The sequence below is a fragment of the Lepus europaeus genome, chromosome 7, assembly GCF_033115175.1.
Source record: "Lepus europaeus isolate LE1 chromosome 7, mLepTim1.pri, whole genome shotgun sequence".
Taxonomy (NCBI): domain Eukaryota; kingdom Metazoa; phylum Chordata; class Mammalia; order Lagomorpha; family Leporidae; genus Lepus; species Lepus europaeus.
In genome coordinates this window covers 51556554-51581185 of record NC_084833.1, presented here as the reverse complement: position 1 = coordinate 51581185, position 24632 = coordinate 51556554, and the positions used below count along the sequence as shown (strand labels likewise).

Sequence of the window (24632 nt, the reverse complement as noted above, 5' to 3'; positions counted from 1 at the left end):
GTTTAGATCATTCTTGTCTTTCATGGAATTCTTACCAGAGTATTGGCATGGTAGTCCTTGAGAAATCTTTGAATTTAGGGAATTCATACCATTTATATCTTACCATAAAATATTCTGATAATTAAATCTGGAAGTGTATTATGGTATAGAAATTCTTAGTCAAAAGTCATAAGCCTCTCTGAGTATCTCCTTAGCTTGGTACTACCTCCTCAGAAAATTATACGTATGCAGATGAATTTTCATGTAAGTTCATGAGGTTATTAAGAATGCCTTCAGGGGCCGGTGCTGTGGCACAGTGGGTTGATGCCCTGATCTGAAGCACCAGCATCCCATATGGGTGCCGATTTGAGAACCAGCTGCTCCACTTCTGATCCAGCTCTGCTATGGCCTGGAAAAGCAGTAGAAGATGGCCCAAGTCCTTGGGCCCCTGCACCCACGTGGGAGACCCAGAAGAAGCTCCTGGCTCCTGGTTTCGGATCCACGCAGCTCCGGCTGTTGCGGCCAGTTGGAGAGTGAACCATCGGATGGAAGACCTCTCTCTCTCTCTCGCTCTACCTCTCCTCTCTCTGTGTAACTCTATGACTTTCAAATAAATAAATAAATCTTTAAAAAAAGAAAAAAAAAGAATGCCTTCAAATATCCTTGGGGGTTTATGGATCCTGGTTTAATAATTCATTCTTTAATGTGTAGGCAAAAAGCATACTGCTAAAATTTAACTCAATTATATTTGTGCATTTATGCTCACCTTTTGGAAACAAATGTTTTTAATTATAAGAAATTATTAAATTATAAAGCTTCCTATATAAACCCTAATTTAAAAAACAGACCAATTCTTAATAGGATTTATGGGGAAAGTAAGGTATAGCCAGTTAATGTGTATCTAGGAATGATTTTAATGAAGATTTTGGAAAAGATATATAGTATTTTTTTGCTTCCCTAGGGGTAAAGGAAAAAATACTTCATACCTTTAGACAGTAAAGACCTATGGAAAAAAGAACCTGTTAAAGTATTTTGAGGTTCACAACTGTGTTAGGATAACTACAAAAAGTAAAGCACAGTATTTAGTTGACAAAGTATTATTTTCACTTGTGCCCAGAGATCTTTTAAGTACATATCATCCACTTAGTTTAAAGGTCCTAAATAGGATTCTTAGAAATATGTGCTTTTAACAACTTGAGGATTGCCCTTAAGATCTTAAAATCTAATCATAATTGTGGTTATTGGTATAAACAGAATTCTTAGAACGTAGGAATAGATGAATCATCTGATAATCAAACATTTGACTCCAGCGCAGTACACAGATTCGTTTGAAGATGGTGAATATTAGGTGAATTGCTTTAAAGTGATAACCCTGTGACCTGTTGGAGTTAATAATTCTCTGAGTATCTAGTGTACAGCTAGGAAACAACTTACACAGACTTTGAGAGCCAGAAGAAGATTGAACAAGTAGTGATCTAGCCTCTCAGTTTCTTGAACAAGTGACCAGAGAGATTAATAAGTGCCTTTCCCAGGGCCAGTTGGTCTGGCAGTCCCAACACTGTAGTTATTCATTTCTCAACTTGTTTTCATAAGTCTATTGTACTTATTCATTTTGGCTCTCTTCATTCTGGATCTCAGTATCCAAGTAGGAGTGCTAACAGTAGGGTTTTTAGCATTGTGACTTTGATAAGTTGAATATAAATTCTCTGAATTTTTAGACTCTTAATGTTTTTACATTGTTGTACATGTTTTTGCTCCATCTAGCACAATAACCTACAATTACAAGGCCGGCTTTGGGGTAGTCCTTTTTGGACTTTGAGTCTCACAGCTGGAAACATACTGAAAATCCATCACACTTTGCTCATGTTTTTTATACCTTTCTGGGTTGATCCCTGCTTGGCAGCACTAAAGTTGCATGCTGTGTCTATAAACCTGGTAAAATTTTAAGATAAGCTAGGGAAAGAATTTTGAGAAGAGGGTTTGTTACAGGGTTTGTTAAGACATTCCTAGAAGCTGCTCTTGCCCACTCAAAACTAGAGACTGGAGGGTGCTTACATGACTGACCATGATTCAGTTTTTCCACATTTGGTTGGTGTGGACAAGAGGGCCAAGAAGGGGACTAGTGCCTGCAATAGTGATCCCACAGTCCAAGGGTGGATCAGTGACTCTCAAACTTTTTAAATCCTGGCCCTCAAATTGAAGGATCCTTTAGCTCAATAATTTCCACTTTCTAGTGGAATAATAATAGTTAATTATCAAAGTACAAGTGTTTTGGGGGAGAGAAGGATTTTCAGCAGTTAGGACTTGAATGGTCCTAATTGGATCACAAGGAAACATACTTATCTTTTTTTTTTTTTTTTTTGACAGGCAGAGTGGACAGTGAGAGAGAGACAGAGAGAAAGGTCTTCCTTTTACCATTGGTTCACCCTCCAATGGCCGCCACAGCTGGCGCGGATGGCAGGAGCCAGGTGCTTCTCCTGGTCTCCCATGCAGGTGCAGGGCCCAAGGACTTGGGCCATCCTCCACTGCACTCCCTGGCCACAGCAGAGAGCTGGCCTGGAAGAGGGGCAACCGGAACAGGATCGGTGCCCCAACTGGGACTAGAACCCCGTGTGCCGGCGCCGCAAGGCGGAGGATTAGCCTAGTGAGCCGCGGCACCGGCCCAGGAAACATCTTAAAGTCTAGATTAGTTAGAAAACTCAGATCCTGGTGATGCTATTGTACAATATGATTTTGTAGGCTTAATAAACAACTAAAACTGAATTGATAATGATGATACTAAACTAAAGGTGGCTTTTTAGTTAAAAAGCAAAAATAATGATGATTGAAAAGATAACACAGCCTCACTGTCAGGCAGTGCTCCTTATAAAAATTAGTGAATTCAATCTTTTGAATGTACATATGTAGTAGGAGTGTTGCAACATTGCTGGTTGCAACAGCCAGACTTAGTAGTTGAAGACAAATTGAAGTGATTGGTACAGACCAATAATATGTTCATGTTTGTAATTCTTGGTAACCTGCTGAGTAATGTATTCATAAGGAGACTTTTGGATCAAAGGAAGGCCATTCTTTATAAATCATTTGCAGTCCATCTGGAGGTCTGACTAATTTTTGAAATATCATTTCCTTAGAAGGCTGATAGAGTAATTGTGTCATTTTTATGAGCTTTGTTTCCCTAATTGTGTTGAGAATTTTGTGAAGGGTTAGACCAAAATAGAGTTCAATGCATTTCTTTACCTCAGGACATTCTGTAGTTTACTATGCTAATGAACATTGTTAAACTAGTTGGTGTACAGTTTCCTAGCTCCATTTATTTATCACAGATGCTACTGTAGAGTACTTGAGCCTGTGTTTAGGTTCTGCCATGAAAACAGATTGAGAAATCAGCATAAGAAAGTGACACAAGAGAAATCATGAAGCAGGAGCTTCAGAGCACTTAAGACTTGCAAGTCTTTTGCTGTAGTGATCACAATGAGTCTTAATTGCTTCTGTAATTAACAAAATATTCTACCACCTCTGAAGGATATCAGTCTCTAGGAGTAGGTTTTGGTGGTTTTTATTATACTGAACATAATGCATAATTGGTAATTTGCCTGAGTCAATTTATGGCTAAGCCTGTATGTAGTCCATATGTAATAGGGTAAATAAGCATGCTACATTTTCCTGTAGGATCAGTTAAAATTCAGTGACTTGAAATAGTTTGTTCTTAACCACGGGATATATCATGAAGTCAAGTACACAACTTTGTTTTTTTTTTTGTTTTGTTTTGTTTTTTGTTTTTTGTTTTTTTTTTTACGTAAAATAGGGTATTTCAGTTTCCTGTTGTGTTGGAAAATTTGAAAAGATACATGTTTGGTAATATGTTTTAGTATACCTTTTTATATTGGTATACTGTTTGACTTCCCTGAGTTGAAAAATATTAGGATAAAAATTTCATGAAAATATATGAAGGCATCTTTATTCAGGTGAGGAGTATCTATAGCATAATAATTTGTCTGAAAAATCATATGTGACTGACTTATGGGAATTATCTTTTTAGAAAAATTATTTCCCCCTAAAATGGAATTGAATACATGTTTTTGCAAGCAATGGGGTGATCCTTCATTTCAGCAATTTAAATAATTGCTTGAGTTATTTACTTTTCTTGTGACTTTGGATACTTCTTGCTGTTTATTGTTTACTCTAACCAAGATATGTGCTAACTAGAACACAGTTCTTCTGTGGTTTTACAGTGGAGAAGTTACTCTCCTGGTACAGGCCTGAGGACAGAAACAAGGAAAAATGGATATTACTGAAAAATTCAATTTTCAAATTGCTAGATAATATTAATGTTACAGAATTCACATTTCTTCTCTTGATGGAGCACAGCTCGACTTTTTAAAGCTGCTTTGTGTTTGATTTTCACAAGGAATTCTGAATCTGATTTTTCAGTACCTAAAATTTTCCAGGAAAATAAGAACCAGGTAGCATTTTAATTGTGAAAATATCATCTGTACACTGAGCAACATCAGTGTATAAAATAGTTGTGCAGTGGCCTAAGAACTAATAAACCTATTTGCAGTGGGGGAGTGGGGTCTGTATATTTTTATTTGAGGCTGTTGTCATGCACAAAAAGACGCATTCTTGGTGCTGACAAATATAAAGTAAAATTTATTCAAATGTGAGACACCAAAAACGTAATTGAGCACAGGTTGCCCTACACAGTGAGAATACCCATCATGAGTGGCAGTGGGCCAGAGGGAGAAAGGGAGTAGGAGGAAAGGAAGCAAAGGGAGAGTGCCCCAGTGCCTCCAGTTGTGATCTCTTTGCACCTCCTTTTATGAGGTGTTGGGGGGTTGCCTCTAGAGACATGAAGCCCCCTGGGAGTTTTATGGTACCTCCAGAAATTCCACATGGAGCTTAATATACATATTTCCATGGCATTTTCTCTGTAAGTCCTGAATGAAGCCTATGCACCCTGGGAAAGGGGACATTTTGATTGACAAGTAGAAGGATAGAATTACAGGTGGCAGGGGCAGGTAGTGATTTGCAGATATCTCGAGCTCAGCAGATACTAAACTAGCTGCCTTTCAATTCCATATTCCATATCATATTGAGATTTTTACTACCAAAAATACCTTAGCCATTGGGGAAAATAGTGGTATCTCAGTGTATGTGTGGGCAAACAGAGTGACCATTATGTCTAGTTCAATGGATGCTTACAACATTGGACACTAGCATCTCTTTTGGAAAAAAGAAATGTTATTCAAATAGCTAGAGCTATTCTTTTGTATATAGAAAAATGCCTGATAAGCCTTAATTTTTGTGCAAAGAAAAAGGAATCCACATCAGCTTGCCTACAGTAAATAGTCTGTATGCTTTGAGTTTGCATTTCGATTTTTCGTTTGTTGTTCATAGCTTACTTTTTTTTTTTTGACAGGCAGAGTGGACAGTGAGAGAGACAGAAAGGTCTTCCTTTTACCGTTGGTTCACCCTCCAATGGCCGCCACGGCTGGTGCGCTGCGGCCGGCGCACCGCGCTGATCCAAAGGCAGGAGCCAGGTGCTTATCCTGGTCTCCCATGGGATTCAGGGCCCAAGCACGTGGGGCATCCTCCACTGCACTCCTGGGCCATAGCAGAGAGCTGGCCTGGAAGAGGGGCCCTGACCAGGACTAGAACCCCGTGTGCCGGCGCCGCAAGGCGGAGGATTAGCCTGTTGAGCCACAGCGCCGGCCCCATAGCTTATTTTTATAGGAAGTTTTATTTTATGTTGAGTCTTCATCAAGACACAAAATTTCCATCCATGACATCTACATGTTTTAAAACATGGCATAAAGTTCCACACCACCAAGCTGAAACTAATATAGAAACAACTTAAATTGTCAACTAAAAGAGGATTCTAGAAAAGACATTGAATGCATTGGTTCTGGGGACTGGCCCTGTGGCATAGTAAGCTAAGCCTCCGCCTGCAGTGCTGGCATCCCATCCGTGTGGGCACCGGTTCTTGTTCTAGCTGTTCCTTTTCCAATCCAGTGCTCTTAGGGCCTGGGAAGGCAGTGGAAGATGCCCAAGTGCTTTCGCTCTTGCACCCACATGGGAGACTAGAAGAAGCTCCTGGCTCCTGGCTCCTGGCCTCAGATCAGATCATCTCGCCTATGGCCATTGCAGCCATTTAGGGAGTACACCAGTGGATGGAATACCTTTCTCTCTGTCCCTCTCTCTCTCTGTAACTCTACCTCTCAAAAAAATAAATAAATCTTTAAAAATTAGATTAAACCATATTCCCAAAATATCTTCAGATGGGGATCTAACAAGAAAGAAAATCAAAGTACCTGCTTACCTAGAGACTACTCCATGGTCTGACGAAAATGAGTTGTCTTACTTTTCTCTAGAAGTGTATGAACTCCAAGTGGTAACTGCTGATTAAAATTCACAGTTAATTAAATACATGAAAATGAAATTATTCAGCAAATGAGTTTATTTGGTAGACACAATACCAAACGTATAAGGTTTATAGGGTAATATTTTGACAAAGTTTTTAGTTGGCTAACTATATATATATTAACAATCTGTGTCATTCCTCAGTGCTGTGTATCAAATAAAAATTATAGGAGGCCATTGCTTTGGGCCAAGCTCCTACACAGTGCCCCAAAAGACCAGGCTAATAATTAAAATGGAGTCACTCACTTGAAAGTTCCCTGTCACCAAGCTGAAACTAAACTGTTAATCTGACCCTTTGAGAAATCAGAATTACAAAAATAACAGCCAAGTTTCCCACATGGGCCAGTTCAGTTGGTGCAATAATAAAGTTCCCTCTGTCATTGCCGTTGTAGCTCAGTGCTGTGATCATATGCTAACTTTTTATCTGCTGCTTGAATTTCCTTCAGTACTTCTGCCTAGTGGTCCTCCAGTGGAGAGATGTAGGAGAATGAGATAAGCAAAATTAAAGAATGAGTGACAAAACAGCATTGTTTATGTCTGTTAGATGAGGAATTACACTTTTGTTTGTACATTTGCTCATCCCCGCTGTCTCCATTGTTAGGTTGAGTCTTTGAATTTGTTTACATGTCAAAGGTACAGTTTTCAGTGGAATTACAACTAGATGGACCCTACTTTCTGGTACAGCTGAAGGTAGGTAGTGGATATCTGTAGGAAGCAGGATTGAATTGTTAGATACTGATTTGGGGACTTTGAGATTCATTGCTTAGTTTCTCTAAAATCAATCTATAGCAGCTAAAAACATGGAATTAGGAGTCCTTACAAATACTATTTGTTAGTTTCTGGGTGTGTGCAGTAAGTAATGGTGCAGAAAGATGCATAGAGTGAGTTGAGACTTGACTGCAGAATTATATTTGATAATTCTGTGCCCTTTACTGTTAGGTGAATGTGGTGAACTTATGAACAGAGTGACTCTCAAGAGATAGAAGAGAGTTGCATCCCATCCCAAGATAAACATGATCCTGAGGAAAGAAAGAATCTTCTCACATTTCAGTCAGGAAATTTCCAGTGTATACGATGCCTGTTCATTACTAGTCACATAGACATGCAGTCATTTGGTTTTTAACCTAACATGTTTTCTATCTCATCAATGGAATAAATTTAAGCCTGAGAATGGTTTTCTCTTAACACATGCTGGTCTTTTATTTTCACTTAAGCTTTGTAAAACATTTTTCTAAATATAAATTTGAGTTTGTAATTGTTAGAAGACGAACGATAGGGGATGGCTAATTGAGGGGAAGAACTTGTGCTTTTGATTATTTTTGGTACCTTCTGATTACTAGTTTTCTATTTTATAAAAATATTAAGTTTTTTTTAAAGATTTTATTTATTCATTTGAGACGGTAGAGTTAAAGACAGTGAGAGGGAGAGACAGAGAGAAAGGTTTTCCCTCCGCTGGTTCACTCTCCAAATGGCCATGATAGCCAGAACTGTACTGATCCGAAGCCAGGAGCCAGGTTCCCCCTCCAGGTCTCCTATGTGGGTGCAGGGGCCCAAGGGCTTGGGCCATCTTCTGCTGCTTTCCCAGGCCACAGCAGAAAGCTGGATTGGAAGAGGAGCGGCCGGGACTAGAACAGCGCCCATATGGGATGCCGGCACTGCAGGCAGAGGATTAACCTACTGTGCCACGGAGCCAGCCCCAAATATTGAGTTTTTAAAGATATATTATTCACGCACATAATAATGTGTGAAACAATATGAAATGAAAAGTTAAATGCTCCTCCTTTCTGTTATCCAGTTACCCAGTTCTCCCTCCCAGAGGCAACCAACATTACTAAGTTTTTTGCTGTTTTGCCAGGAATAATCTATGTATTATAAGCATAACTTTTAATAAAAATCTTTATTTTTCTTTATTTGACATGTAAGAGAAAAAGAGATCTCCTGTCCACTGGTTTACACCCTGTATACCTGCAGCAGCTGGGTCTGTGGCAGGGTGAGGCCAGGCACTGGGAACTCAATCCATTGTCCCGCCTGAATGGCTGGGACCCAATTGCTTGAGCCATCACTTGCCCCCTCCAGGGTGTGCAGTAGCAAGAAGATTAAATCAGGAACGGAGCTGGGACTGCAGCCCAGGTACTCCGATATGGCACACAGTTGTCCCGCGTGAGGTCTTAACCTCTGTGCCAAATGCCAGATCGAGCATAACCTCTGTGCCAAATGCCAGACCCAGCATACAATTTTAAAATTCCTTTTCCGTAAAAGGGGTATGTCAGAGAATGTATTCCATTTTTAAAATTTATTGTGAATGTTATTCCATTTCAGTATATGTTGAACCAACTTATCCATTTTTTTTAGATACAAAGTATTCATATTTTAAGGTATACCAGTTTGTTTACCAGATCCTCTGTTGATGGACATTTGAGTTTTCAACCATTTGTAACAATACTGCAATAAATGTATCATTTTGCGTAAATGCAAGAATAGATGTAGGATATATTTTTAGAAGTAGAATTTCAGGGTTAAAGGCCACAAGCATTTACAATTTGATAGGTGTTGTCACATTGCCCTCCATAAAGACTGATTGAGTCTTGGGGCCAGCATTGTGGTGCAGTGGGTAAAGCTGCCGCCTGTGATGCCAGCATCCCACATGGACACTAGTTCATGTCCTGGTTTCTCCACTTCCAGTCTAGCTCCCTGCTAATGGCCTGAAAAAAGCAGTGGAAGATGGTCCAAGTGTTTGGGCCCCTGCAACCATGTGGGAGACCCTGATGAAGCTCTTGGCTCCTGGCTTTGGCCTGTCCCAGCCTTGGCTGTTGTGGCCATCTGGGGAGTATACCAGTGGATAGACGATCTCTGTCTTTCTCTCTCTCCCTCTGACTTTAAATAAATAAATTTTTTAAAAAAGAAAAGATTTAGTGTGTGTGTGTCCTTTGTATTCTTAGAGGATCTAGAACTTATGAGAGTTGAAATATAATTTCCAGTAGAGCCTGGAGGTTGGGGATTAGGCTCAGGAGAGGCAGGTAACAAGACCTAGGCAGGCCATGAGGAGTTTACCCAAGAGGTCAGGAGTCTACTCAGAGCATAAAGCTTACTAGGAACCCAGAGTACAGTTCAGAAGCTGGGACAGAAACTCGGGGTCTTAATCTGGCAAGGGTTCTGTATATTTTTCCCGTAAAGGGCCAGACAGTAAATATGTTAGACCTTGGTGGGCCATACAATACTTTATTGTGACCACCCAGCATTGCTCTTTGTTGTTGTTGTTGTTATTTATTTATTTTGTCAGGCTGAGTGAACAGTGAGAGAGAGAGACAGAGGGAAAGGTCTTCCTTTTTCTGTTAGTTCACCCCCAGTGACTGCTGTGGCCAGCACATCGCGCTGATCCAAAGCCAGGAGCCAGGTGCTTCCTCCTGGTCTCCCATGGGGTGCAGGGCCCAAGGACCTGGGCCATCCAGAGAGCTGGACAGGAAGAGGAGCTACCGGGACAGAATCCGGCACCCTGACTGGGACTAGAACCTGGTGTGCCGGCGCCACAGGTGGAGGATTAGCCTGTTGAGCCACGGCGCCGGCCCAGCATTGCTCTTGAAGTCAGTTGTAGATATTGTAGATAGAGACAATTTGCTTTCTGTGACTGTGTCCCAATAAACTTCTTTACCAGAACAGGGAATAGGAGTGCCCTGGGGTGATAGTTTGCTACTCTGGTCGAGTCTCATATGTTGAGAATAGAAAATAAGCTGCAGCCCTTGGAGTGAATGGGTGCCTCAGAAGCTCATCTAACTGCAAAACAGGTTGAAGGCAGCAGACTATTCTGTAGGTCTCACACAGCTGATTAAATCATACTTTTTAAAGCTTTTATCGGGTCTTTTCTCCTTTGCACAGTGACTGGATAGGGCCCAGCCTTCAGGTTGCCATTCTCAGTGCCTTAACTGACCAGGTACTAGATTTGAGGCTAGCAAAGGCTGTTTTGAATCCTGAACTATTTCCTCCGTTAGGTTAGGTGGTGTTTCTCAAAGTGTCATGTTCAGGCAGCTTGCCTTGGACACCACTGTGATTAAATTTGGAGGACTTCCTTTAGAACCACTGTTTGTAAGTGATAGTGAGGTATGTGGAAAGGCATTAAAAATAATTAACTTTTAATGTAGGAAAGAGCTTCTTAAACATAAGCTTTCTGAATTCTAATATGGAGAAATTTTCAAGTACAGCTTACTCAGTGGCTAATTGTAAAGTGGGTTGACTCATATAGTCGCACTCAGATCATGGAATAGGAGACATTAGACCCTTACCGTCTACCTCAAAGTAACCGCTGTCATGACTTGTGATGCCTAAGTGTGTCTTTGCTTCTGCATTTGACATTTACATAAATAGAACCACATAGGATGCATTGTTTTTGCATCTGAGTTCTTTGGCTAATACTTGAGAATTCTTTCAATTTTGTTGTTGCAGTGTAGAGTTTTTCAGTTAGAATATGTCATTGTGGGGCCGGCACTGTGGTGCAGTGGGTTAAATCCCTGGCCTGAAACGCCGGCATCCTTTATGGGTGCCGGTTCTAGTCCTGGCTGCTCCTCTTCCAATCCAGCTCTCTGCTATGGCTTGGGATAGTAGTAGAAGATGGCCCAAGTCCTTGGGCCCCGGCACCCGTGTGGGAGACCTGAAAGAAGCTCCTGGCTCCTGCCTTCGGATCGGTGCAGCTCCAGCCATTGTGGCCATCTGGGGAGTGAACCAACGGATGGAAGACTCTCTCTCTCTCTCTCTTTTTCTCTCTCTGCCTTTCCTCTCTATCTGTAACTCTTTCAAATAAATAAAATAAATCTTTAAAAATTTTAAAAAAGAATATGTCATTGTTTATCCCTTTTATTGAGAGGTTCCCCCCCCACCCCTTTTACGTCTTTGAACCTCATTGTTCATGTCTTTTGGTGTCTATTTAAATTTGCATTTTTAAAAAAAGGTTTTTTGTTTTGTTTTTTGAGAGGCAGAGAGAGAGACAGACAACTCCCATCTGTTGATTCACTCCCCAAATGCCTGTTACTCCCGAGCCAAGAACCAGAAACTTAATACAGGTCTCCCACATGAGTGACAGAAATCCAACTGCTGGAGCCATCACTGATGCTTCCCAGAGTGGTCCATATTAATGGGAAGCTGGACTCAGAAGCCAGAGCCAGGAATTGAACACAGGCACTCTCATGTAGGGTGAGAGTGACCTAATGAGTGTCTTTACTACTAGTTCAAATGCTCACTCGGACATTTGTATTTTGGTTGAGTGTTCCTGAGAGTAATTGTGAGGTCAGAGTATTGCATGTGTGCCAAATACTTTCTTAAAGGGATTGTTCCCATTTTCATTGTACTAATAATGTTACAAGGCCACCACTATTTCTACATCATCATCTACAAGTTTAAAGAACACCATGGATAAACCATGGGTATATTGTACCAATTAAAACTGCCCTCCAATTATAGCTTGATTTCCTGTATTATAAGTGTTTGAAATTTTGTTAACTCTCCTTTCAGGTAGAATATGACAAACCCACAGCTGGTATCATATTGAATGGGGAAAAGCTAGAAGCATTTCCACTAAGACATGGAACCAGACAAAGATGCCTACTCTCACCATTACTGTCCAATATAGTTCTGGAACTTTTACCTAGAGCCATTAGGCAAGAAAAAGAAATTAAAGGGATGCAAATTAGAAATGAGCAAGTCAAATTATCCCTGTTTGCAGGTGACATGATCCTATATATAGGGGAACCAACAGAGCCACTAACTCATAAGAGATATCAGCAAAATTGTAGGATATAAAATGAACACACAAAAATCAATAGTGTGGGGCCACCGCTGTGGTGTAGTGGGCTAAGCCTCTGCCTGTGGTGCCAGCATCACTGGCATGAGACCCAGAAGAAGCTCCTGGCTCCTGATATCTGATTGGCTTAGCTCCAGCCATTGTGGCCATTTGAGGAATGAACCAGCAGATAGATGAAAGACCGTTCTCTGTGTCTCTCCTCTGTCTGTAACTCTACCTCTCAAATAAATAAATTAAAAAATCTTAAGAAAAAAGAACCCTGTCATTCTTCCTTTCAATTAAATAAATGTCTTAAAATTTAAAAAGCAGCTGCAAAAGGAGAATGAATAAGGAAATAGCATTTTGCCCAATCTGTGTGTTTATTACATTCAATACTCACAAATGCTAGGAGGTGGAATTTTCAAGATGTGCAAACTGCGGAGCCACACAAGTGGGTAAGCTTCCACTTTCAGGTAAATGGATGGGCTGGTTTCCATCACAGACTTGCTAGTCTCAATTCAGGAGCTTTCCATTGTATCATGGTCCAGGGTTATCTGAAAGATTTGTTTCTGTAGAGGGCCTTCCTTATTTAGCAGAAAGAAATTTTTATCAGCAGGGCCTGATTTCATTCAGTATTGGAAGTTACTTCACTGTAGAGATTTAGTTTCCCAATAGCTTACTGTATTTTTCAAGTCCACTGAGTCCATTATGTATTTTCTAAATTCAGTGATCCATAGGAATACTTTCGCATAGATCTTTGTAGAAATGTATTAATTTGTTAATACTCTTAAGCAACACCCTAGATTATCTTATCTTTTATTTTACCACATTTCTTCCATTGTCCTAGGGTTTTTGTTTCTGATATTTCAATAAATGATTCCATCCAAGTAAGATCTTTCAGTGGATCAGATGGGATGGGGCTAGAAATAAACCCACTGACTTTTCATATGTGCTTATTTCTTAATTTCAAATTGATAATTATCCACCTGGATTGAGACAAATTCTAAGTTTTTTGTTTTTTAAGATTTATTTATTTATTTGAAAGAGTTACACAGAGAGAGAAGGAAAGGCAGAGAGAGAGAGAGAGAGGTCTTCCATCCACTGGTTCACTCCCTAGTTGGCCACAGTGGCCCAAGCTGCACTGATCCAAAGCCAGGAGCCTCTTCCTGGTCCCCCACGCGGGTGCAGGGGCCCAAGGACTTGGACCATCTTCTACTGCTTTCCCAGGCCATAGCAGAGAGCTGGATCAGAAGTGGAGCAGCCTGGACTCGAACTGGCACCCATATGGGATGCCAGCACTGCAGGCAGCAGCTTTACCCGCTACACCACAGTGCCTGCCCCTCAAGTTTGACAGCAGATTTCTTATCTTTTCCTCCTTTGGTTGGCTGCTTCTGGAAATGGCTCTCCAGGAAATCCTGGTGAAGTCTAACTGTCCTGAATGTTAACTGTTTAAGAGTCTACTTGAATCAGTTAACACTCAAATTTCCATACTATGTTGCTAGTTTGGCCCATCAAATTTAATATGGAATGATGTGGGATTTAATTTTAAGGATTTGTCAGCCAGAAATCCCCCTTCGCTTTTCCTGTTGGAAGTTCCTGTGGAGCAGAGTCTTGTCTACTATATGCTGTCGGTAAAAGCCAGAAGTCTTGTGGTGAATGCTCTTCTTTCCTCCTGCTGTGACTCATGGAAGTTTGGCAGTGGATAAGGCCTTCACCCTGACTGTTCCAACCCTTCCCTTCCTCTGTACTTGTCTTCTAGCGCTGTGCCCTCAGTCCTTACCTGTGCAGTGATGTCTTTGCCTCACTGAAGGATAAGCAGAAACCTTTTATGCCTTCTATAACCGGGGGAGAGATTCAGTTAGAAGATACTGGTATTCCTGTGTATGTGTGCTGAGTGACTTTGAAAAAGAAAAGTTATTAAGGAGATTTATGGGAAATAACAGTCTGAAGTTCTGAGAGAGACAGTATGTGCTTAATACATTTTTCTTTGTTTTTTCTCTTTCCCATGTATTTTTCTCATCACTGGTGAATCTTAGGTAAAACTTTGTTATTCTACCTGGCTGGGCCTGTGGAATGCCTCTTTCCTTCCTCACTCCCCATGTACTTGTTTGCATTTGTCTTACTGCTTAGCAAGTATATGAAATAACCAGCAGACATTGTATTAAATGTTTTAATTTGTTTGGCTTCTTTTAGGTGTTTTTTTTTTTTTTTTTTTTTTTTGACAGGCAGAGTTAGAAAGCGAGAGAGAGACAGAGAAAGGTCTTCCTTTCCATTGGTTCACCCCCCAAAGTGGCCGCTACGGCCGGCGTGCTGTGCCGATCTGAAGCCAGGAGCCAGATGCTTCGTCCTGGTCTCCCATGCAGGTGCAGGGCCCAAGCACTTGGGCCATTCTCCACTGCCTTCCCGAGCCACAGCAGAGAGCTGGACTGGAAGAGGAGCAACCAGGACAGAATCCGGCACCCCAGCCAGGACTAGAACCTGGGGTGCTGTCGCTGCAGGCAGAGGATTAGCCAAGTGAGTCACGGCACCGGCCTACTTCCTTTAGTTTTAATAAAGAAGAAGAATCCCCCCTCCCTTTTTAAAGAAAGGCAAAGTTACAAAGAGCTTTTCCATCTGTTGATTTGCTCCCTAAATGGCTACAATGATGGGGCTCCTAGAACTCCATCCTTGTCTTCCAAGTGGATGGCTGGGGCCGAAACCCTGGAGCCATCTTCTGCTGCTTTCCCAGGTGCATCAGCAGAGAGCTGGATTGAAAGTGGAGCAGTCAGTACTTAGGGTGCTGACATTTCAGGCAGCAGCTTATCCCACTGCACCACAGTGCCAGCCCCAAGGAACTCCTATTTTTTGGCACTGAAAAATGCCCGTTTTGAGGGGGTAGATTTTTGTGCTTTTCTGTTTATTGGGGTACCCTAATTGCTATATTTATTTAAAGAACTTTGTACAAGGTAAAGAGGAGAGAGAAGATCTCATCTTTAAGTTTCTAAAACAACATGATTTATTGAGAGAATACAATGAGATCACAAAGGTGCAATTTACTATATTGGATCGGGTGCTACTTTAGAAGTTGTCTTTGGCTTTCCATCTTTGGCCATGTTCCCTCCCCCTCTCCCCCATGAGATGTCCATGTTCAGTCTGTAGTTTTACCTTTGCATCTTAAAGCTTCTAAGTGTGGGGCCGGCGTTGTGGTGCGGTGCGTTAATGCCCTGGCCTGAAGCGCCAGCATCCCATATGGGTACCGGTTCTAGTCCTGGCTGCTCCGCTTCCTGTCCAGCTCTCTGCTATGGCCCGGGAAAGCAGTAGAAGATGGCCCAAGTCCTTGGGCCCCTACACTCACGTGGGAGACTGGGAAGAAGCTCCTGGCTCCTGGCTTCAGATTGGCATAGCTCCGGCTGTTGCAGCCATGGGGGAGTGAACCATTGGATAGAAGACCTCTCTCTCTCTTTAAAAAAAAATCTTTAAAAAAAAAAAAAAGCCTCTAAGTGGTAAAGTTTGGACTTGAACTCCTAGCAAAACCATATCTTAGTAGCTTTTCTTAATTATAAATGAAAATATTATTTTTATAACCAGTTGGAAAAACCACTTTAAACAGGTAAACCTAAATGAATTCCTTGAAAATAGTGGTGCTATGCAGTACTCAAATTTTGTCAGTCTACAGAAGAATTTGTACCTCTAATTTTTGAACTGAAGGTTAAGGTGTTTTTTGAAAAATACTTAGCTGCCACTGCCAGATGATGTTTCCTGTGGCAACTTAAGAGCAGGGAAAATAAATATGAATCACATTCATGGTCCAGCCTCCCACTCTCCAAATACCCAGGAATGATAATGCTGCTGTTCTCCGTATTACAGTGCTGCAACCGCTCTTCAGCAGATGAGAGGTGGTTTAGATATCTTGCTAATGCAGTAGGCATCTGCAGCAGCATGCTTTAGAAGGATGGGCAGCATAGCTTTTCCTGTAGCTTCTGTTCACACTGGAGGACTAAGTGACAGTGGAGACAAATCTGGACTTCCATTAAAATAATTCTCATTTTTACTGGCTTTGCCTATAAGTTAATTGGGTGATATTAGTTGAATGGGGAAGGCAAGAAAACCTAGAGACAAGAGTTTAAAAATACTTAGTGCTTGTTTCTTTGATATTGCACTTTGATGTAGGAATTCTGTCTTTGTTGCCATTGAATAACAGTGAAATTATTATAGTAGTATAAAGTCATATGTAAATAGATTTGAACTAGTTGCCTGAGACTGATAAGAAGAGTTTCATTCTACACCTCTCTTAACCAAGCTATCTTCATGCAGTTAAGGTTGACAAGACAGAATTAAGTTTGACAAAAAATTTTTCTACCTTTTGGTGTTCGTAGATTAGCTGTATAAGCCCTGGTAGGGAAGATATTCTGGTAAATGAAGAAGTACATAGTCACTGTGTTTTTAGAGTTGAGCAAATCATATAGTCAGGCAGTAAAGCCTCAATTACTAGATGAAAAACTGTGTAATATCTTTTTATGTTGTAAATATACATTACACATAGGGAAAACTATCTGTTGTCTGGTATCTGGTAGGTGCTTAACAAGTACTTGTTGAAAAAAGTTTACATAAGAAGAAAATGAAGCTCAGATTTAAGTAACTGGTTCTGTTCTCAGAATACTCTTCAATATGTATTTTGTATATAATTGTCATAAATCCCTACCAGATTTTTGTGGGTATATTGATTAGAATTATTCTTCATGTCTTCCATATAAGGACTTCAGTGCTCTGTATAATTAGGATTTCAGTCATTGAAATTATGACATAGTTCAGAACTGAAGTAGGTTTTAACCAGGATAACCCTGTAATTTATTATGTGAACTGGCATGCTATTGAGAAAGTAAGCTCTATTTGACACTGGAGCTGCAATAGCATATATAAACCAGTCTTGATTCCTGGGAATATGATCACTCTGGTTTTTTAAAGTAAACCTTCCATTGAAATACTTAAACACTGACAAAGTGTGTATATCCTAAGGTCAGCAACTTAATGGTGATTAATTTTCTGCAGGATACCCTTCTTCTGAGATTTAACCATATATGAGTTTTGCCTGTTTTCTTAACTTTATATAAATGATACCATATTCTTTTATTATACACCATGTACCTGACGTCATTGGTTCATTTTTGTCTTGTGAGGTACATTGATAATTCCTTCATTTTCATTGTTTTAAAATATTACATTATGTGAATATGCTGCACTTTATACCATATACTGTTGACGAGCACTTTTTGGCCTATAGGATTCACACACTATAACCATACTTGTTTATGAGTCTTTTGGTGAACACAGGTACTCATTTCTGTCACATCAGTAATTATGGATAGAATTGCTCTATCATATGACATGTGAATATTAAGCTTTAATAGATAATACCACTTTTCCTAAGTATTGTACCAATCTATACTTCTCCAGCAGATGAGAGTTTCGGTTCTAGTTACTCTGGATCTCTCATTACCTAATGACCTCTTAAAGGCCCCTGCCTCTTAATACCGTCATTGTACACATTCAAACCATAGCATCATTAAAATGAACAGTGCAGTAGCATTCAGTATGAGTATATTCATAATATTGTACAACTACCACCTCTATAGTTTTGAAACATTACTATAACTCCAAAGTAAAACTCCTTAAGCAGTTTCTCTCTACTCCTTCCTCCTTCTTCCCTCCTCCACCTCTGGCAACCACAAATTTGCATTCTCTCAGTGGATGTGTCTATGCTGGATATTTCGTATCAGTGTATGCATGTAACATGTAACTTTTTTTTTTTTTTGGACAGGCAGAATGGACAGTGAGAGAGAGACAGAGAGAAAGGTCTTCCTTTTCTGTTGGTTCACCCTCCAATGGCCGCTGCGCCCGGCGTGCTGTGGCTGGCGCACCGTGCTGATCTGAAGCCAGGAGCCAGGTGCTTCTCCTGGTCTCCCGTGCAGGTGCAGGGCCCAAGCACTTGGGCCATCCTCCACTGCCCTCCTGGGCCACAGCAGAGAGCTGGACAGGAAGAAGAGCGACCGGGACAGAATCCGGCGCCCCTACCAGGACAAGAACCCGGTGTGCCGGCGCCACAGGCGGAGGATTAGCCTATTGAGCCGCGGTGCCGGCCAACATGTAACTTTTTATGCCTGACACCTTCACATGGTATATTTTTGAGGCTCAATTGTTTTTTATGTATCAGAAATGCCATTGGGGTGGAGGTGGAGCTGACACCTGTGGTTGGGCCATGTGGTCACCTGGCTTACAGGAATGGCAGCAGGGGCTAGAGCCTAGGATGGTATCTGTGGCAAAGATTATGCCACAGATATGGTATGTTTGTTATGTAAACTTTTTTCAACAAACATTTATTAAGCACCTACCTACCAGATACCAGGTAACAGACAGTTTTCCCTGTGTGTAATATGTATGTAAACATGAAAAGATATTACACAGTTTTTCATCTAGTAATTGAGGCTTTACGGCCTGAATATATGATTTGCCCAACTCTAAAAACACAGTGACTGTGTACTTCTTCATTTACCAGAATATCTTCCCTATCAGAACTTATACAGAGCTACTTCTTGTTTTAAGATTGTTCCTTTATTTTTTTTAAAAACACATGCTTTTTTTATTTAAGATTTTATTTATTTATTTGAGAGGTAGAGTTACAGACAGAGGGAGAGACAGAGAGAAAGGTCTTCCATCTGCTGGTTCACTCCCCAAATGGCCGCAACGGCTGGAGCTATGCCAATCCGAAGCCAGGAGCCAAGTGTTTCTTCCAGGTCTCCCATGCAGGTGCAGGGGCCCAAGCACTTGGGCCATCTTCTACTGCTTTCTCAGGCGATAGCAGAGAGCTGGATTGGAAGAAGAGCAGCTGGGACTAGAACCAGTGTCCATATAGATGCCGGCGCCGCAGGTGGATGATCAACTTACTGCGCCACAGAGCCGGCCCCTGTTCCTTTATTTTTTATATTGAAAAATTTGGACATAAAGCACACATATTTACTCCTCAGCTTCAATAAAACATAAATACAATAAAACATAAATACAATTAGAGCTCTTTATTTTTTTTTAAGATTTATTTATTTATTTGAAAAGCAGAGTTACAGAGAGACAGAAGCAGAGAGAGAGAGGTCGGCCATCCACTGGTTCACCCCCAGTTGGCCGCAATGGCTGGAGCTGTGGGGATCTGAAGCCAGGAGCCAGGAGCTTCCTTTGGGTCTCCCACGCGGGTGCAGGGGCCCAAGGACTTGGGCCATCCTCCACTGCTTTCCCAGGCCACAGCAGAGAGCTGAATCAGAAGTGAAGCAGCCCATTTGAACCGGCGCCCATATAGGATGCCGGCACTGCAGGCACAGCGCTGGCCCCAAGAGCTCTTTATTCTTTTCCTTTGTATGGCATTCCCTTTCGTGCAACATTTTATCTTATGTGTTTGCATCTCTAAGCAGGCCAGAGCATTGTTCTCGATGTGTTTAGAGTTTTATGTAGTGACAGATTGTACAAATCTCTCTGAACCTTTTTTTAAATTTATCTTCATTCTTTTGTTTGTCCATTCTCATATTTTTTCTGCTGTCTCAGTGGAATTCTGGTAGGAAGGATGTCAGCCTATGTGTTTCTTCCTGTGACATTTTTGAAAGGGAGATTTAAGTACTTTTTAGATATATTGTCACTAATGAACATTCTGGGAAAGAACATGGTGTTACTTCTTCTTTCAAGTGGTGGTGAAAGGTAAACCTGACACCTGGCAGTGTTATACAAGCTATGCAGTTGAGTCTTGTGCTGACCTCTATTTGGTGTTATAAATCCCTTTGGAGACAGAGAAACACTATTCAGTAGTGTTTAGATTTTAACAGAGGTTGAATGAAGATTTGGGTTTCTATTGCTGGAAAGAATTTCTAGATATCATTTAGTACAAATTGTATTAAGGAAACTTGGGCCCGGAGAAGGTGAGTGGGTTCTCTGGAGTGATCCAGGGAAAAACACAGGGTTAGAATAAGCCACAGTTTATTCTTCCCTTTTTACTACGATGAACCAGAGGTTAGAGTCCTCTCATGTTAATGTTCAATTTTGGGTTTTGCCTGTCATTTAAAATAGTTGTCTGAATACCAAGAGATTTTTTGTAAGAATGAATGTAAATCCTTAATGCTTGTTTGCTTTGTTTTTCTTAGGGTCAAAATGGTCTCAATCCCAGAATACTATGAAGGCAAGAATGTTCTGCTCACTGGAGCTACTGGCTTCCTAGGAAAAGTGCTTCTGGAGAAGTTGCTGAGGTCTTGTCCAAAGGTGAATTCAGTATATGTTTTGGTGAGGCAGAAAGCTGGGCAGACCCCTCAAGAACGAGTGGAAGAAATCTTGAGTGGCAAGGTAAGTGTTAAATAATAGTTTTGAGGAGAAAGAAGTGTGTACATGTCATCAGTAGCTTAGTATATTTCTTCAAATATCCTGACAAAAATAAGTTAAAAAATTGATAAGTTCCTATAGGACGGCAATAAACTAGATACGATTTTTTAATCAGTAGAAGAAAAATGCATTCCTAATTGTAAAACTGGTTCTAAATTACCTAGTGGTAAATATTTAAAGTACATTTTTTAAAACATTTATGATTGGTTATTTGCATTTACTAGATATTTTAAATAGTCTTTGATAATAATTTTGAACTACTTTATTGTTCTGTGATATACTATGTTTTGCTAATACTTAAACATTTATATACACTAACTTGTCCTTATAATAGTATTAAAGGTAGAAGTCACGTATTCTCATTTGACAGATGTAAAGAAAGACCATATAGCTAGAATACATACATTTTGAACCTTTAGAAAAATTTTGTTAAGAAAAAATAGAAATGAGCTAAAATAACTTCATAATCATGAGCTTGTCAATTCTCAGTTTATCTTAATATTCATTTATAGTAAATTTGAACTGGAAGGCATTACGCCCAGTTTTGGTCCTCATAAGGAACCTGACTCTGCAGGACTATCTAAAAAATAAGAATTTTAGTGATAGCATTTATTTTGGAATGAGAATGATATTCACTTGAATATCTAAATTATTATGGGCTTATTTAAAAACAATAATTCGAAACTGTAGCAAAGCCCTTCACAGCAACAGAATTTTTACTTTGAATGAACTTCGCACTCCTTTATGATAGTTTGTTTGGAAGAGAACATAATTGCCTTTGATGTTATCTTTGAGTATCATTCAGCGGGTACTCCTCTGTAAACTCTGGTAAGTCTGTTTCTTTCTCAGAAATTTTAAAAATTACCCATGTGCTTTTTATCACTCTACATTGGCTAGTGATGTGAACACTTTTTCCTTTTAATTTTTTGCTGGACATTTTTGAAATCCTTTGCTCCCCTTATGTCATATGACCAGGCTTGTTCTAAGTAAAAATGCTTGCCTGGATGTTTTGTTGCCATTTCTGCCATTTGTTTACTTATCTGGCATTTTATCATGATCATTTATTATGTGTTTTAATTCCTCTGCCAGTACCACCCCTCTGCAGTGGGGGCGTTTTTATTCTTTTGCACACTTTATTTTTCAGAAAATACCTATTGAGCCTGATTAGTGCAGGGCATTTGACTTGATGTGGGAGGCTGAATTCAGGGATAAATAAGGAAGAGTCTCTGCCCTCTAGGGAATTTTTAAGAGGGAAAAGAGGAATGGAGGTGTCAAGAGGATATTGGAAAGAAGCAGCTTTTGAAATTGATATCTTAGTTGGAATTGAGGGCCTGAGTAAAATGTAAAAGATTGGATAACACTGAGGTCTCCAGGCAGGAATGCTTCTAATAGTTCCTCCGTAGTAAGTATAATTTATAAAGAAAAGGAATATTTTACACCTAAAGCCTGAAATTTCTTTGAACTTCAATAGATTAGCCTAAACATATGGCCATTTTCCATATAAAAATGCTTTGTCTACAAATATTTGACTAAAATTGATACTCCATAAAGTCATTTCTTGTGCCTCCACTTCCCTTCCACATCCCACCACCTAATTCTAGGGCTGCTTATTCCCCATTTTATGTCACACTGTTGATGAATCAGTAGAAATGAGGGTTTTTATTTATTTGTTTTTTTTTTTTTTATGTCAAGCAACAGTAAGTGTACTCTTGAAATTAGGAAAGTTTAGGTAATGATTACTATGATTTTGAAATAGGAATAAAGAATATAGGCAATGAGTATGTACTGTAGCAGGACATGGACTTTTAGCAGGGTTTCTGAACTTCAGCACCGTTGACATTTTGAGACACTTAGCACTGTGTTGTGGAGGGCTGTCCTGGGCATTGTAGGGCCTGTGCTCACTGGTTGCTTGTAGTCCCCTTCCCAGTCTTGACAGTAAAAAATGTTTCTAGACATCACAGGGTATTCTTTTACTGTATAATCTCGGGGCCTTCTCCTTCTCGCTTCTGTCCCTAGTGTGCATACATTCTATTTAGTCTTGAGGTTGTGGCGTAAATTTCATTTCCTGTGAGAAAGCCACCTGTGGTCTTCCCAGGCTGGGTTAGTTGTTTCTGCTACACAGTTCCGTAATTCTGTATTGCTGCTTTTGCCACATTACTTACAGCACTATGTTTTTTTCCATTTGCTTGTCTAGTTTTTACTACTTGAACCTAAACAACTTGAGGGAAAGGCCTTTTCCTTGTTTTCTCAGTTTATGGGTACCTGGCTCATATGAGATTCTTAGTAAATATTTTTTTAAATTAATATAAGAACAGATTAATGTTCACATCACTAGCCAATAGCGATTGAAGGGAAAACTGTTAGAAACTGAAGTCATCTAAGAAGGTAAAGTAAGCATTGTTTATGTTATATGGACTTTCTTCCCAGATTAAGAATTCTGTTTAAATGGCAAGTCTGGATTGTAAATGAAGTTGAGAGTCAAAATGTGGTACCTTGAGGTAGAATCAGCTTTCCTCGGTCAAATCTGGGATAAAAAATTAAACAAGGCATTTAACCTAGTGGTTAAAGCCCCACGTCCTATAGTGGAGACCTGGGTTTCAATCCTGGTTCTGGCTCAGGCTCCTAACTCCAGCTGTCTGCCATTATAGACCCTGGGAAGAGCCATGATGGCTCCTACCCCCTGCCCTCCTCATCCAGGGAAGAGGAGACCTGGATTGAGTCACCTGCCCCAGGCTTTGGCCCTGGCCGAACTTTAGCCATTGTGGGAATTTGAGGAGTGAACCAACAGACAGGAGCTTAATCTGCCTCCCATCTTGCAGCCTTTCAATTAATTAATTAGTTTAAAATATTGGACTTGATTCACAATTCAGTGAACCTTTATACTGTTTCCTCCTGTGATCTGATTGTCTAGCAAAATTTATTCTTTTTGTTTACTGAAGGCATGTAGAATTTTCAGTTTGAATATATATGGTATCTTCTAACCTTGTCCAGTTTCTGGTCTGTGTTTACTTTCTTTTTCCCTTTTGAAAAATTTGTTTGAAGATTTTAGACAGGGCATAAGTCATAATATTTTACTCTACTAAAGTGGAATAAAATCAAAATAAAAAGAAGTAATAAAGTCTGAATTGTAGAAATCTGAATGATCATTGTAAACATTGTCTTGATGTCATACTGCTTATGCCTATTCTGAGAGGCAATATAATCAGCTACAGCATGGACATTTCAAATTTAGCTCTGCAAACTACCAGCTTAACTCTGTGTCCTTAGCAAACCACTTGACCTCTCCGGTGTCAGATTTCTTATCTCTAAAGTGGAGATAATAGTATGGGCCTCATAGGGTGTTTTCTTTTCTTTTAAAGTTGATTTATTATCATTTTATTTGAAAGGCAAGGAGACAAAGTGTCTCCATCTATTGGTTCACTCCCCAAATGCCTACAATAGTGGGAGCTGACCAGGCCAAACGTAGGAACCTGGAACTCAATGTAGGTCTCCCACATAAGTGATAGGGATCCAACTTCTTGAACCATCACCACTACCTTCCCAGGGTAGAGTGCACATTAGCTGTAAAATGGAATTGAAGTAGAGCTGATACTTGAACTCAGGCACTCTAACAATGGGATGTCGGCATCCTATGCAGTGTCCTAACCACTGTGCCAGATGCCTATGCCGGATTTCTATATAAAGTGATATCAGTTAAGAGCATCCTTAGGAAATACAGTTTTAAGTTTTTAAAATAGTCATCATTTTACAGGGAAGAGAGATGATAAAGGGTTTTATCATGAAAAATGCTACCCTAAAATAAATTATTTTTCTCCTTTAATAGCTGTTTGATCGATTGAGAGATGAAAATCCAGATTTTAGAGAGAAAATAATAGCAATCAACAGTGAACTTACTCAACCTAAACTGGCTCTTAGTGAGGAAGATAAAGAGGTCATCGTAGATTCTACCAATATTATATTCCACTGTGCAGCCACTGTAAGGTTTAATGAAAATTTAAGGTAAGTATAGGTTTTTATATAATATTTGTACTTCAACATACTTAAAAGATCTAATTTTAAGTCTGCTTTTACTGAAGTT

General features: G+C 40.1%; 1 protein-coding gene across 4 annotated transcripts in view; it reads left to right on the top strand.

Annotated features, from left to right (window-relative positions):
- FAR1 (fatty acyl-CoA reductase 1) overlaps positions 1-24632 on the top strand; it is a 61336-nt gene that overhangs the window by 6399 nt on the left and 30305 nt on the right. For 2 of the 4 annotated variants that reach the window (XM_062196463.1, XM_062196464.1), the window contains 2 exons: positions 20323-20518; positions 24378-24553. In XM_062196463.1, coding sequence (XP_062052447.1) covers positions 20330-20518; positions 24378-24553 — 365 coding nt within the window. In that variant the 5' untranslated portion in view covers positions 20323-20329. Of the gene's footprint in view, positions 1-18212; positions 18320-20322; positions 20519-24377; positions 24554-24632 lie in introns of those variants that run through there. The other 2 variants (XM_062196461.1, XM_062196462.1) reach the window with 2 other exon arrangements.